The following is a 13,157-nucleotide window of genomic DNA, read 5'->3' on the forward strand; positions in this document are numbered from 1 at the left end:
GATCAAAAATGAAGAAAAATATTTACAATTCTTTTCTCCCAACCTTAAAGAGGTAATAACTGACAAGCACGTTGTTCTGGAGAGGGTAGTCCCAATGCACTGTGGTGGAAGAAGGAGAGCAAAAAGAGCTATTACAGCGATACACAGTAGACAGCACTATGTTATTCAGCCATTCAGGAGTTGAAACAGAAATCTCAGAGCAATTAAGCTCCTTTAAAGGCAGAAATCGTAGTTAAACTCAGAGAACACTAGGATTTTATTTATCCTTTCAGAAAAGACACAAAGTGCTGATCAGACTTTACTTATTGATAAACAAGAAGACAGATCACAGAGTCCCTTGTGATATTTGCAGCCAAAAGGAAAGATGGGAAACCTCAGCAGGGCAGCTTACAATAATATCCAAATCTGTAAGTGTGCTGGATTTGCAGATGTATGCATTTGACTTTGGAGACAGGTATATAATATATGTAGTTCAGTGCACTTAGATGTGCTAACAACTGCACACGCTTCATACATAGATAAAAAACACTGCCAAACCAGCAGCTTTCAAATGCAGCTAGGTGTTTTGACTTACCCAAAATTAAGAAAAAAAAAATAGGCATGTTTTTTGCTTCTTTGCAAAATAATTCCTTGGTTGGAAGCCCAAACTCTGGGCATGGCAATATGCAACCTGGGGACACATTTAGAGCTTTTGTGCCCCTGGAGCCTGCTGCACACTATGTAGGCAGCAGAGCTACGCAGGTTTAGATGTGAGTAAACAAATGCTCACACTTCCTTATGATCTGTCCTTGCTTATTATGGCTTTTTTGATAGGGACTAGAAAAATCACAAAGGTTGTGTATCGTTTTCTGTGCTGGTATGTGAGTGTTCAATGAATTCATGGCTCTGGGTGCTCTCCAGTTTCAGTAAGCCGGAGATGTGGTTTTGTAGCTATTTTGGGTACTAGCCTGTTTCATGAAAGTGTATTATTTTGGTGTATAAAGCACTGTTTAACATACAGTCTTCACAATTCAGAGAAGAAAGTCATTCACAGAGTATGTAAAAACCCAGGCTTTAGGCAATCGTAATCCATGTGTTTTGTCTTCTGTTGAACGGAGATAAATTACTCCACTCTAAGTTGAAGGGACGTCATGGCGTGGGCTTAGTTCATGGTGGAAATAAGAGGCTGGTTTTACATAGTTCTGTGCTTATTTTAGAATGGTGTGTCCTGCAACTAGCACAGTACACATGCCTTCAATTCAATAGATAGTGGTGTATGGGAGGAAGAAGCCCAAACTGAAGGGCTTAATCCTGAATTACCCATTTAGATAGAAATGTCCTTAATTCCATGTGAAATGTTATCTGAATAAGGACTGCAGAATTTGCAGCTTCATAAATATTATGGACATACAGTAGAAGGAAATGAGGCTTCTGCATAGGTACCGAGTGGTCCTTTTCTCTGGTCTCCAGAAGAACAATAGATGAAACCAAAGCTACAGATGTTAAATATCATGCTTTCAGCTGGCACCTGCCAAGGTTCCTAGGCCTAACCCTGACACATCTTCACCCTTGTCTGCAACTTCCATGTGTACAGCTATGCTGTTCTACCATCTGACATCAAAAATTCCTTTTTCTTACCCAGCATCCTGACACACTTCCTTGTTTTTCTGCCTAATAATACTACTAAACCTCAGGTTTAAAGAGTTTGGTAAAATAAACTGCAGATTTTGCCCTTAATCTTCTGAGGATCTCTAAGGTTCCCACCCTCAACACTCCTCACCATCCTGGGACAGGTCCAGCTTTGATGGCATCAAAACACTGGGAAAAGTACAATGCATTTCCACCTCCTGTTACCTACCTATCTTACCTAAATCAGACCAAAGGTCCACAAGACCACTACCTTGACTGTTACTGTAGAGATACTTCGTAGCAAAGTTTATCAAAGAGGGCAAGTGCTGTATTCTCTGTGTGTCCTACCACTCCCTGACCCACATCCCTGTTAATGGTGTTTGTAGGTTTTCTCATGCTTGGCCTGCCTCTCTGATTTCAAAATGTGGCCCTTGCAATGTGGAAGAATAAGCAGGGTGGACTAGTGGTTATGAGTACAATGGAGTCTTACTTTCAAGACTAGGTTTCAAACATAATTTCAATAGAAACTTGGACATACAAATATATTCCTCTGCCTGCTCACAGCCAACAAAAAAAGCAAAGGAGCCCTGAAGCAAATAGTGTTGAGTGCTGAGAACCCCTGGGACTGTGAGCTGGGCAGTACCTTTATGTTTTGCTCACCCCACAACCCAACACATGGCTCTGTGTGCAAACAAAAGTCTGCCCAAATTTGATCCAACACATTGTTTCTAAGGTACACGTGTATACTGAACATTTCGTATTGGCTTGATTTTCTGTAGCACACTTGAAACTCAACGGCTCCCTTCTAACTAAGTGCTAGATGCTCAGTGGCTGTGCAGCCATATCCTTCTTGCTATGAAAATAGATGAGATACTGAAAACTGGTCCAGAAATGCATTAGCAACACATGACTTCTAGTCCTGCAATTAGCCTTCAGTACCCAGGTGTGCTGATGTGCCTGTGGGCAGCGGACTGCACACAAAGAGCTGAAGTACTGTGAATTCCAAGTCCATACAAACATTAACTGTATGTTTTAAAGTATTTTTCCAGGTCTATTAATGTATTCCTGCCTGAAATCCCTGTTAATACTGAGCTAAGACATTTTCCCTAAGTTTCTAGACACTATTATGTCAGCAGTAATAGTTATATCAGAACATGTCCAAGTCAAACTTAATTGGATACATCTGAATCAGTGGAAAAGAAATAACTGGCAATTCAAAGGCTCTGCTCGAAGAGACACAGGCATTACTGAGCTCATTAAGAAGAAAATTGCTGAATATTGCGATTGTCCTTATGAATCCTCAAATCTTTATGTAAGGAAGATGATTGGCTTGTAGAGTAAAACAATAGGAACAAAAACTTTTATTGTCACAGTTACCGCTCAGGAGTGGCAGTTCTTCCAGGACCATGGTGGGATTAATAAGGAAATGAAAACACTTTACAACTTTCATAAAAATGTATATTCATCAGAACTCTTCAAGGATCAAAAAGGCCTTGCAGAGTTTCACTGTACAGTTCAGCTTCCCTACAATAAACCAGAGAGACTTTTGGACTCCCCAATTCCTACAGAAGAAATTTCCCATGCTACTGAGACTTTTAATAATGGCAAGCCACCAGGGAAAGCAGCATTCCCATTTTAATTTTGTGCATCTTTTGAAGAGAAGTCACCCTACTATGTGCCTGTGTACATTTAATCATTCTCTACACACTTTATCAGCAAGCCTTCTCCCTGTAGGAGGAATACAATTAGGTACAGTACTAATTTATTATAAATAAAGCAAAGACCTGGTAAAATAACCTAGTTATCAATGTTTCATGCAACTGTGCCTATGAAGTACTAGCTAACATTCTCACTATGAGCTTAGAGAAATACCTGCAGCATTGATAAATCCTAACCAACTTGGCTTTATTAAAAAAAAAAAAAAGATTATCATCATGTAATACAGGAAAACTGATGATTTTAATTGAAGTAGCTAGAGATTTATGGAAACCAACTGCAGCTTTTTTCCACTGATACTGCAAAAGCTTTCAATAAGATCAATAAGGAAATGCATTTCAATAAGGAAAGCCTAGGATTTTTTTTTGTATACCATGCTGACCCATTTTATGTATTTATCTCCACCCCCAAATGTAGTTGAAGTGTTATTCTGTATGCAAGAGCCTCTTCTCATCAGTGATAAGGAATAAAAAGGTCAGAAGGCCTCAGATTAGGGAAAAAATGGTAGGCAAGGATGCTCTCTTGCCGGCGTGCTGTTTGTTCTGACCCCAGGATCAGATCACTAGAGAGATGGAGGAGGCATTCTCATGGGGAGAAATCTCCATAAAATCAGCATGTATGCGGATGATCTGCTCTTAACTGTAATGAACCCAGAGTCATCTCTTACGTATGTGTTATTCATAATGGAACAGTTTGAAAAGTGGTCAGGCTTTAATCCTATTTTTAAAAACAGACAATTCAAAAGAACTAATTGAATTTATTTTTTCTTCCATGGCACAGCACAGCGATGATCTTTTAAGTGGCTACAAGATATTAAGTAGGAACAAATTTGTGCTATGACCCTAAGAGGCCATGCTGTGGATAAGCAAAATAGGTCCTTCCCCATCCATCCTCTTAGCCAAACTGAACTTCCCCTCGCTGTTGAGCGGAGCAGGGAGAATGGAAGAGGGTCAGGGGCTGCCATTTTCCCTATCTGTGGGAGGGATGTGAGGAAAGGACAATACTGAGGCTTCCTCTTCCCCAACTTCTCTTGCTCAAGTGCTGGAGGAGAGGGTAACTTCTTTCTAGAAGAGAGGAAGTGATACAATCATGACTAACAGCAGAAAGGGCTTAGGAATTAAAACCTTAATCAGTCCTACATCATTTTACAGTGCAGCCCTGAGTATCAATAACTTTTATTGGATGAATGACATCTATTTAGTTCCAGAGGAACAACAATAAAATTTCCTATTTTCAAGTGTTTCATGTCAGACAACTGCACAGACCTTTCCCAGCCATTTGCACACTCCAAGGGCTTGCTTTTACACATCCGATACAAAAAAAAAAGGTGACAAGGGGGAACATGGGGTTTTGTTTTGCTTCTTTAACACTGGCATTTGCCATGGAAAGAAAAGGCCGAATCCTAGCCCCCTCAAAATTTGCCTGAGACAATTTTCAAAGGTCATCTTTGGCAGGAGGGACTGTGCCCTGCCTGGCCTGATGGCACGCTACAAAGAGCTACAGAGTAAGGCTATGTATATTCCAGCTACTCAAAGCCATCCTACTGACCCCAGTGAAGATAAACCCACTAATAGCACTGGTTTGGAGGCACCGAAATGCTCTTAAACTCTTGTCAAGGACTCAGAAAGAGGCATAAACACTACAGTAGCAGCTCCAACCAGTCTCTTGCTAGGCTGACCTGGCAGCTCACACCTCCTGGATGCTCTGAAGAACAGCGATGCTGAAGACAGGATCCTGCTGGAAAAAACGCTGTTGGAGAAAACTCTCTTGTAAGGGTGGTAACCTTACAAGACCCACGGGAACTAACTATGAAATCTCAGCCTGCTCTGCCCTTGGAAAACGAAAGCACTGGCATGGAAATCTTCCTTTCTCCAACAGGAGGAAGAAACTTTTATACCTGATAATAGGTTCACCTGGTGTGGAAGCACAGTGAGTAATGCAGGTCTCCAGAGAAAGCTATACCAGGGGCTGCTGGCTCAGCTGAGAGCCCTCGAGACTCGAGCCTTCAGTCAGCTCAGCTCCTGCACAGAGACCTCTCAAAGGCATCACATGCAATTCAGTTTACTGGCTTGTATGACTTGGTCAAGCACATTGATTCAGCCACCTATTTTATCTTTTCCTTTTTTACGATTAAAATGAAAGAATATTCAGGCCACCTCCTGCGAAGAGCTAAAATAGATGTAGGCTATTTTTGTACTATTTCAAGAAAAGTCTCCAGAGTGTGACACATTTGCAACATATCAACACTGCAATCTGTATTATTTCTAATTTTATAGTTTTAGAATTTCTATTTGAACTGTTCACTTAAAAATATCGCCAAGTGAGCCATTCTGAGTCATTTCTTTAAAATGTATAGCAACGCTGGTGAAACTTTACATGCATATCAGTAGGGAAGAGCTCCTATCTTCATTTGTGAATAGTAGCTCAGGGAAACTAATTTCCCTTTAACAGTATTCAATTCTCCCCCCAACCAAAACTTAAATTTCTGTCACAGAAATTCCCAATGTCTTACAGAGTCAGACACCTGGAGAGGCAGCTGACAGTCCACACGACATGATGCTATGCATTCAAATGTCTAAAAACAGTGTGTGGAGACCCAGCCAGGATTTGAAGTCAGCAAGACTAAAGCTAACTTTATAAAAGAAGGCTGAAATTTTCAGCAACACTGGGATATTTTCCTATCGTCTTCCCTATTCTGAATTTTTGAAGACCTCCTTCAGCTCTGTCCAGTCCCAAGGGGTTGTAAAAGCCCCACATGTCCTACTCGCACCAGAATCAACTCTCACTCTACTTGCAGACTTAGTATGCAGCATACTGTAACTTGGCTTTTTAGCCATTTCTTCCCACTGGTTCCCCCCTGAAAATTTGTTGAGAAATTTTCTCCTTGTGAACTTCTTGCTGCAAGTATTTTTTTTTTATTTAGTCAAAATATCACAGAATCCCAGAATCCCAGAATCTTAGTGGTTGGAAGGGACCTCCGAGATCATCGAGTCCAACCACATAAAAAAAAAAACAAAAAACCACAAACCAAAACCAACTAGATATCAACTAGAAAAAAAGATTGAAAGGAAGAAGTCAACAGATGATACCTGAAATCATGATCAGTGCTGTAGCTCTTGGAGATAAGAAATGCATGCACCAAAATGGCTATGGCTATTTGCTCCCCTTTCCTGGTGCTCTCTGTGAGCCATTACAAAACATAATTGTGGGGGGAGGGCACAGGTGAAGATACCTTCCAAAATTTCATTGAAATATTGTATAGAAAATAGTTAAAGATTAGTTTAAAGATTTTAAACTTATGACTGCAGCTTCAAAAGCACCTACTGCAACCAGATGCAGTTTTGCAAATGTTATCAGTTCCAGTTACAGGAAACTCATCTTCCTGATTTCCCTCTAAATGAGCAACGAAATGGAGCTGCTGTCATTCCAGATTCTTGATCTCCCCAAATCTAACTCAATCCTAATACAAAGCACACAGTGTCTTGTTAAAATAGACTTGTTAAGATGTGGTTCAAACATGCTGCTTGGACTTGAAGGCCTTCTGTAGACAGATAAGTTTGGCCTAAGGCATCATGAACCTTTAACCAGGTCCTGATTTTCCCCAAACCCAACATTTTGGCAGCAGTTTCAAGAAAATACATAAGTAGCATTTTTATTCATATGAAATACAGCAATAAATAGTCAAATTCATCAGTACTATTTATTTTAAGAATAATAATTGAAGGACAGACTCGGTGTTGCTGTGTTCCCCACTGTTGTTTTCCATCTCAGTTTCAGATGACCCATTTGCAATGGGCCACTGAATACTGTACTTCAGTGCATGTTCTTGACATATCTTTCACACAAAGTCTCCAAACACCTCAGAAACATTAATAAATTAAGCTGCAAGAGCAATAATAATTTCAGCTTCACATTCACAGAACCTAAGCCTCAAAGTCTTCCTGAGTATCTCTGGCAGATCTAAAAATGAAATTCAACCTTCCAATCAGTTTGAATTATGCTTTGCTACTAGATCATGCAATCACACAGTCTAATTCAGGTTGGAAGGGCCCTCAGGAGACCACCTCATCCATCCACCTCCTCCAAGCAGGGTTTACTACTGCTCTATATCAGGTTGCTCAGAGCCTCATCCAGCCAAGGCTTGAATATCCCCATGAATGAAGGATGCACCACCGCTCTGGACAACCTCTTCCAGTGTCTGACCACCTGCATGGGGAAGACTTTTTTCCCTTGTGTCCAGTCAGGCAACCTGTGGACACTGCTCTTGCCCTGTTGTGAGCTCCTCTGAGAAGAGTCTGGCTCTGCCATCCATCCAGCTTCCCTCAGGCAGCAAAGCCTCCATCAAGGCCCCTTCAGCTGTCTCTTCTCCAGGATGAACAAACCCAGCTCCTCAGCCTCTCCTCCTGTGCCATGACCACCCCGGTGGCTCTTCCTGGTCTCCCTCCCATTGGTCAATCTCTTTCGTCCCAGGGCTCACAGCTGGGAATGATCCTCTGCCCTCCCAAGGGAGACCCTCAAAAGCCAAGTGGAGGGGAGGAATGCCCTTCCCTGGACCTGCTGGCTGCACCCATGCCAGCACAGCCCTGGAGGTGGTTGGCCACCTTTGCTGCAAGGGTGCACCACTGAGCCTGCTCAGCTTGCTGGAAAACAGCCCCCAGGGCCATTTTGGCAGAGTGGCCCCAGACAGTCATCCCCTAGCCTGTATTGGTGCATGGGTTTACCCCAGCCTGATGTTGGGAATTCACTTGTTACTTTTGTTGGACTTAATTACCTTTCTGTCATGCTGTTCCTTCAGCTGTAAAGAGCCACCAGAGGAGCAGCTGTGCCCTCCAGCATATCAACTGCACCCCAATTTGGTTTCATTGTGAACCTGGTGAGAATGCACTCCATCCCATCAACCAGATTGCTAATGAAGAAGTTAAACAGTATTGGCCCCAGCAAAGGTAAGTACAAAACAGTGCACAATGCAGACCACCTGATTCCTGCCAAACTGCCATGCGCTTTATAGTCTGTCCCTTCAGTCCATTTCTTCTCAGACTGACAACCAGGATCCTACAAGAGGCCTTGTCAAAACCCTTGCTAAAGTCAAGGTGGACAACATCTATTCAGCTTTCATACTCAAAGACAGTAAATTATTCAGAGAAGGCAATCAGGTTTGTCAGTCGTGATTTGCTCCTGAGCAGTCCATTCTGGGTAGGTCCTTGTGCACCGTAAAATACCTTCCATGAGAATCAGCACTATCCCTTTCCTGGGGACTAGTGTCAGGTTGATGGGCCTGTAGTTCCTCAGTCTTAACCCTTCTGTTGATGGCTGTAACATTTGCCTTTCTCCAGGCATCAGAAACCTCCTCCAGCCACCATGATCTTTCCATGATGACAGACAGCAGCTTCAGGATGATACCAGCCAACTTACTTGAATAGACCCTAACTCCATCCTCCCCTACTGTGGCTGCTACCTTCCTCACCCAAGTTTGCTTCAAGGATATGACCTAGGAGGCCTGAGAGCAGACTCTGACTTTACAGTCATGAGGCTTCATGGAGCAGTGGTTCCACGCTTGCTCTGGTCTTCCTTCTCATTTTTGCTGCTGCTGATAGACTTATAGCAGCTGTTCTTGTCCTGCTCATCCCTCACCCATTTTAATTCCAGCCAAGCTTTGACCTTCCTCATTCTCTCCCTACGTGCCTGGACAACACTTCTGTGACCATCCAGTCAATTCATTATCCACCGAGTGGTCCATCCTTCAAATCTGTGTCTCTCTTTAGAGACAAGGATGTCATGCAGAACAGCGTCAGATGCCTTGCACAAGTCCAGGTAGATGATGTCAGTTGCTCTTCCCTTATTCACCAACCCCATCACAGAAGGTCTCCAAATTTGTCAGCCATGATTTGACATTAGTGAAGTCATGTTGGCTGTCATCAATCACCTCCTTATTTTCCATGGGCATAGTTTCCAGGAGGATCTGTTCCATGATCTTGCTGGGCACAGAAGTGAGACTGACCAGCCTGTAGTTCCCCGGGTCTTCCTCTTTTCCCTTTTTAAAAATGGAGGTTATGTTTCCTCTTTTCCAGTCAGCGGGAACTTCACTGGACTTCCACCACTTCTCAAATATGATGGACAGTGGCTAAGCAACTTCATCCAGCAGTTACCTCCGGACCCGGGGGTGAATCTCATCATGTCCCACGAACTCGTGCACCTTCAGGTTCCTTAGATGTCTCGAACCTGGTCTTCTCCTACAGTGGGCAGTTCCTCATTCTCCCACTCCCAGTCTCAGTACAGGGAGCAGACTGAGTTGCCTTACTCAGCTCCAACGGATGCAATGGGTCTTTCCTCTTCTCTCTGTGGAGCTGATACCCAGTGGCATAATTCCATTCCAACCGAGCTAGAATTTTACCCTTGAGAAATTACTCTATCAACTTCGTAACCTTGATCATAAAATTTTGTTTTGCTGTCATCTCTGTTACAAACAGATGCTTCTGCTATTAATGATGCGTTTTATATAACTAAGCTGCACCTAAAAATACTACAGTTTAATACACAATTTTGACTTGTGTCATCTCACAGCAGTAGCCTCCTGTCCTGGTTTGACCTAAACAGTATTACATCATGGTGCCAGCAGATACAATCTTAGTCTTTCATATAGTATTCTAGCAACTGGAAAATGTTTTCCAATTGTCTTCAGCAGTACACATGAACATTTAGCAACAGTATTCTCACTTTTCAAAACTAAAATAGATACATACAAACTCTGTAAACATTTTTCTTTTCAAGACCTGAAGGTTAAAGGGAGGACTACCCAAGAGAGTCCTTCTGGAAAGCATTACCTCCCAAGAAACAGAAAAAAATAAAATTTCATCCACGTTTTTTGAGATGACACAGGAAATTTTTCAAGTCTATTTTCATTACTTCCTGGACAACACATTCATATTCAAACCCTAAACAGTGCTTGCTCCAGTTTGAAACACTGTAAATGGACAGGAAAACTGACAAACATAAAAATGATGCAAAAATGATGGCAAACTTATACTCTAATTCAAAAACTCTCTCCAGACCCTCGTGCACTCAGGGTCGAACTTCTCTTTCCTTCAGAAACACCCTTAACAGCATTTCTTCCAAAAAGTTTAGTAAGCAAATCTTTCTAAACACTTTTGTTTCAACAACAACCCCCCCCACCTGGTGATTCTGAACGAACCATTTTTTGCTTCTCTTTTCACTGTCCATTTCTTCCTCTTCCCTATGAAATATGCAGCAATAATAACAGTATCTCCCACTCTTCTGTGATAAGAGCTTACACCCAGCTCTGTAGTCCTTCAAAAATACCTCCCTACTCACTCACATGTGATCTCTTTCAGTGCTGGGTAATCAGATTTTCCCAATGCCTTCACAAAGCCTATCACTGCTACATCATTACTGCATTACTATCTTAAGATTTATCTTTATCTCTCTGGTTGGCACTTCCCCAAGGCAAAGGCAATGTTTTTCCACAAGTTCTTTTTAGCACTGATTGTATCGCACAGATAATTTTTAATTACCTTTCTGTTCAGAGCCACGCCATCTTCACAGTCCAGCACCGCACAATCTACATTTAGTGATGGGATTTTTCGTATCTTCTTCTCATCATCTGCAGGTACATACAGCACAGCTCGCCTGGGAATGTACTTGTGAGATGATACAAAGCGATAACTAAGCTTAGGAACACCAGCTGGCAGAGGAGATTCCACCCTGTAAAGGATATTGTTGAAATTAGACATTAGAAATTAGAATTAGGCTATGATGCTGCAAAGAATACTTGACTATATTTTAAAAGAGAAACATTCCTGTCTAGATAAATGGTTGGTTTAGGGTTATTTACATATATATTTTTTTTTTTCCTTAGGAAGAGTCAAGGTAGGGAGATATCAGTGTTACAGTTAATAAACCTCCAAAACTACTATGTTCAAAAGAAGTTGCAAACTTAAAACACTCAGAACTGACGAACTGCCAGGGCTGAGGTTATTCGTACAGCCTTAATTTTGCTGCCTGTTCTGTGCCCTATGGCAAGTATTAAATACAGAAGGGTGGCAGTTGTTTTTCCCCTGTCATAGGACTCCTCCATAGGATGGAGGCTGTGCTGGGAAAGGATGGGGAGTGATTTAGGGAGGAGGCTGCTATCTGGTGCTTTTGCTCCAGGAGCTGGATGGCATGCTGTGAATGAAGCAGGGTGCTGGTTAAAACAAACATGGGTTTGCAAAGCTGATTTCTCAACCTTAGCGTTATATCAACAAACATATTTGCATGCAAATTTTAAATAAGTAAAATGGATGGAGGGGGAGATGAGAAAAACAGGAATGAAAACCCATGTAATGCAAACATGTCCTCTCAGAAGCATTCAGACCTGCAGATCCACAGCACAGACTTCCATCGACAGAGCTCATGAACCCACCAGCATCATCAGCAGGCTGTTAGCTGTGGTGGCTTTTACAATTTATAAATGCTTTGTGCACCACACATCAGTGCAGGTGTGAGCCTGTGGTGCCACACAGCCTGAGCGGGTGGCATCCGTAGGGTCCGTAGGCATCAGGTTTGTGGTGGTCTCCACCCCATGTTGGTATTCCTGGTGAGGGACCAGCTAACCCAACCCAGGCAGATGCTGAGCCGGTGCACTTTGAAGCAGTGGGGCTGCTGGGGGAGGCTGCCCCCGGGTGCGGTAGGGAGCTTGCTTTGCTCCATAATTACAAGCACAGAGAAATAAATTGCAGAGGGTGCCACTGTGTTTCATGGCCTTCCAAAAAAACCACCAACTCTTGCCTGCTCCTGTTCCTCCCCATTTCACGCTGTACCCCACAAGCCTATTCTGCTACATCAAGAATGAGGACAAAATAATACAATTTGCCTTCATACTCAGAGCACAAGTCACTTATGCCACAAAATAATCCTACCATATAACACCATTATGCATTATCATGTATATTATTCAGCACTTTGAATAATGCAAAGCTTTTCTAGCACCACGCTGAACATGTCATTATCGCATCATGTCAGGGACCCATGCATTTTTCTGTGCCCCTCTTAATAATGCTTCCCAAGTTGCTACACTTGGATGACACATGGCTACAGGCGCACGTGGCTTTTCTTCAAAGGGAACATGACTAACCCTCTCAAATGCTTGGAAATGAGTTCAGTCAATCTAAATCAGAGCCAACGTGGTGTGTCGCTGACAGACCACTACAATACTTGCCTTTCTAACCTCGTCGAAGAACCCTCTCGTTCCCCAGAGTGTGTACCCTAAACGCTGAATATAAGTCTTGAGTTGAAAATATGAAGAAAGCTTTTGTCACATTTTATCTCAGTAAACTAACTTGAAGAGGACGACTATTCCACCATCTCCTCTGCTGTGCCTCTGCACGTCCTGGGTGAAACCACTTTACAAGAGTCAGACTCTTCTTTGTAATATGCCTGGTAATGCTTATGTCTAAGAAACGGGGTAGCTTTGCTGTTAAGCAGAAATGATACATTATTTTATTACAAGTGCCAGTGCTACCCTTGCTAATCCATCTTCATTTCTAACTGCAACAGCTTCAAGACTCAGGTAATGGAAGTCCTGACAACGCCTGGAGACATGCAACTGAGATCCACTGGGTCTCTTCTAAGTACCCTTTTGCCTCTCTCCCACAAACCACTTCATATCCCCGGCTTCATGTTGAAGAGGGGACAGTAACACAACTTGTGGCAACTCAAGTGGCTGCTAATTAAATCCACTTAATCCCATTTTCTTGCAGTAGTACACTTTGGGAGAGCAAGGAGGAGGTGGAAGAGTGGTTTATCGCAAATGGAAAGAGGAGGGTCTTTTTTCAGTG

At 42.5% G+C, this 13,157-nt stretch overlaps 1 protein-coding gene across 1 annotated transcript in view; it reads right to left on the minus strand.

Moving 5' to 3' along the window:
* The window catches only part of CLYBL (citrate lyase beta like), a 179,889-nt gene that overhangs the window by 73,912 nt on the left and 92,820 nt on the right, over positions 1 to 13,157 (minus strand). Inside the window, exon 2 of the mRNA XM_014944090.1 lies at positions 10,854 to 11,043. Within this exon, the coding sequence (XP_014799576.1) occupies positions 10,854 to 11,043 (190 nt within the window). The remainder of the gene's footprint in view (positions 1 to 10,853; positions 11,044 to 13,157) is intronic.

This window comes from Calidris pugnax, unplaced genomic scaffold, assembly GCF_001431845.1.
Source record: "Calidris pugnax isolate Ruff unplaced genomic scaffold, ASM143184v1 scaffold69, whole genome shotgun sequence".
In the NCBI taxonomy this organism is placed as follows: Eukaryota; Metazoa; Chordata; class Aves; order Charadriiformes; family Scolopacidae; genus Calidris; species Calidris pugnax.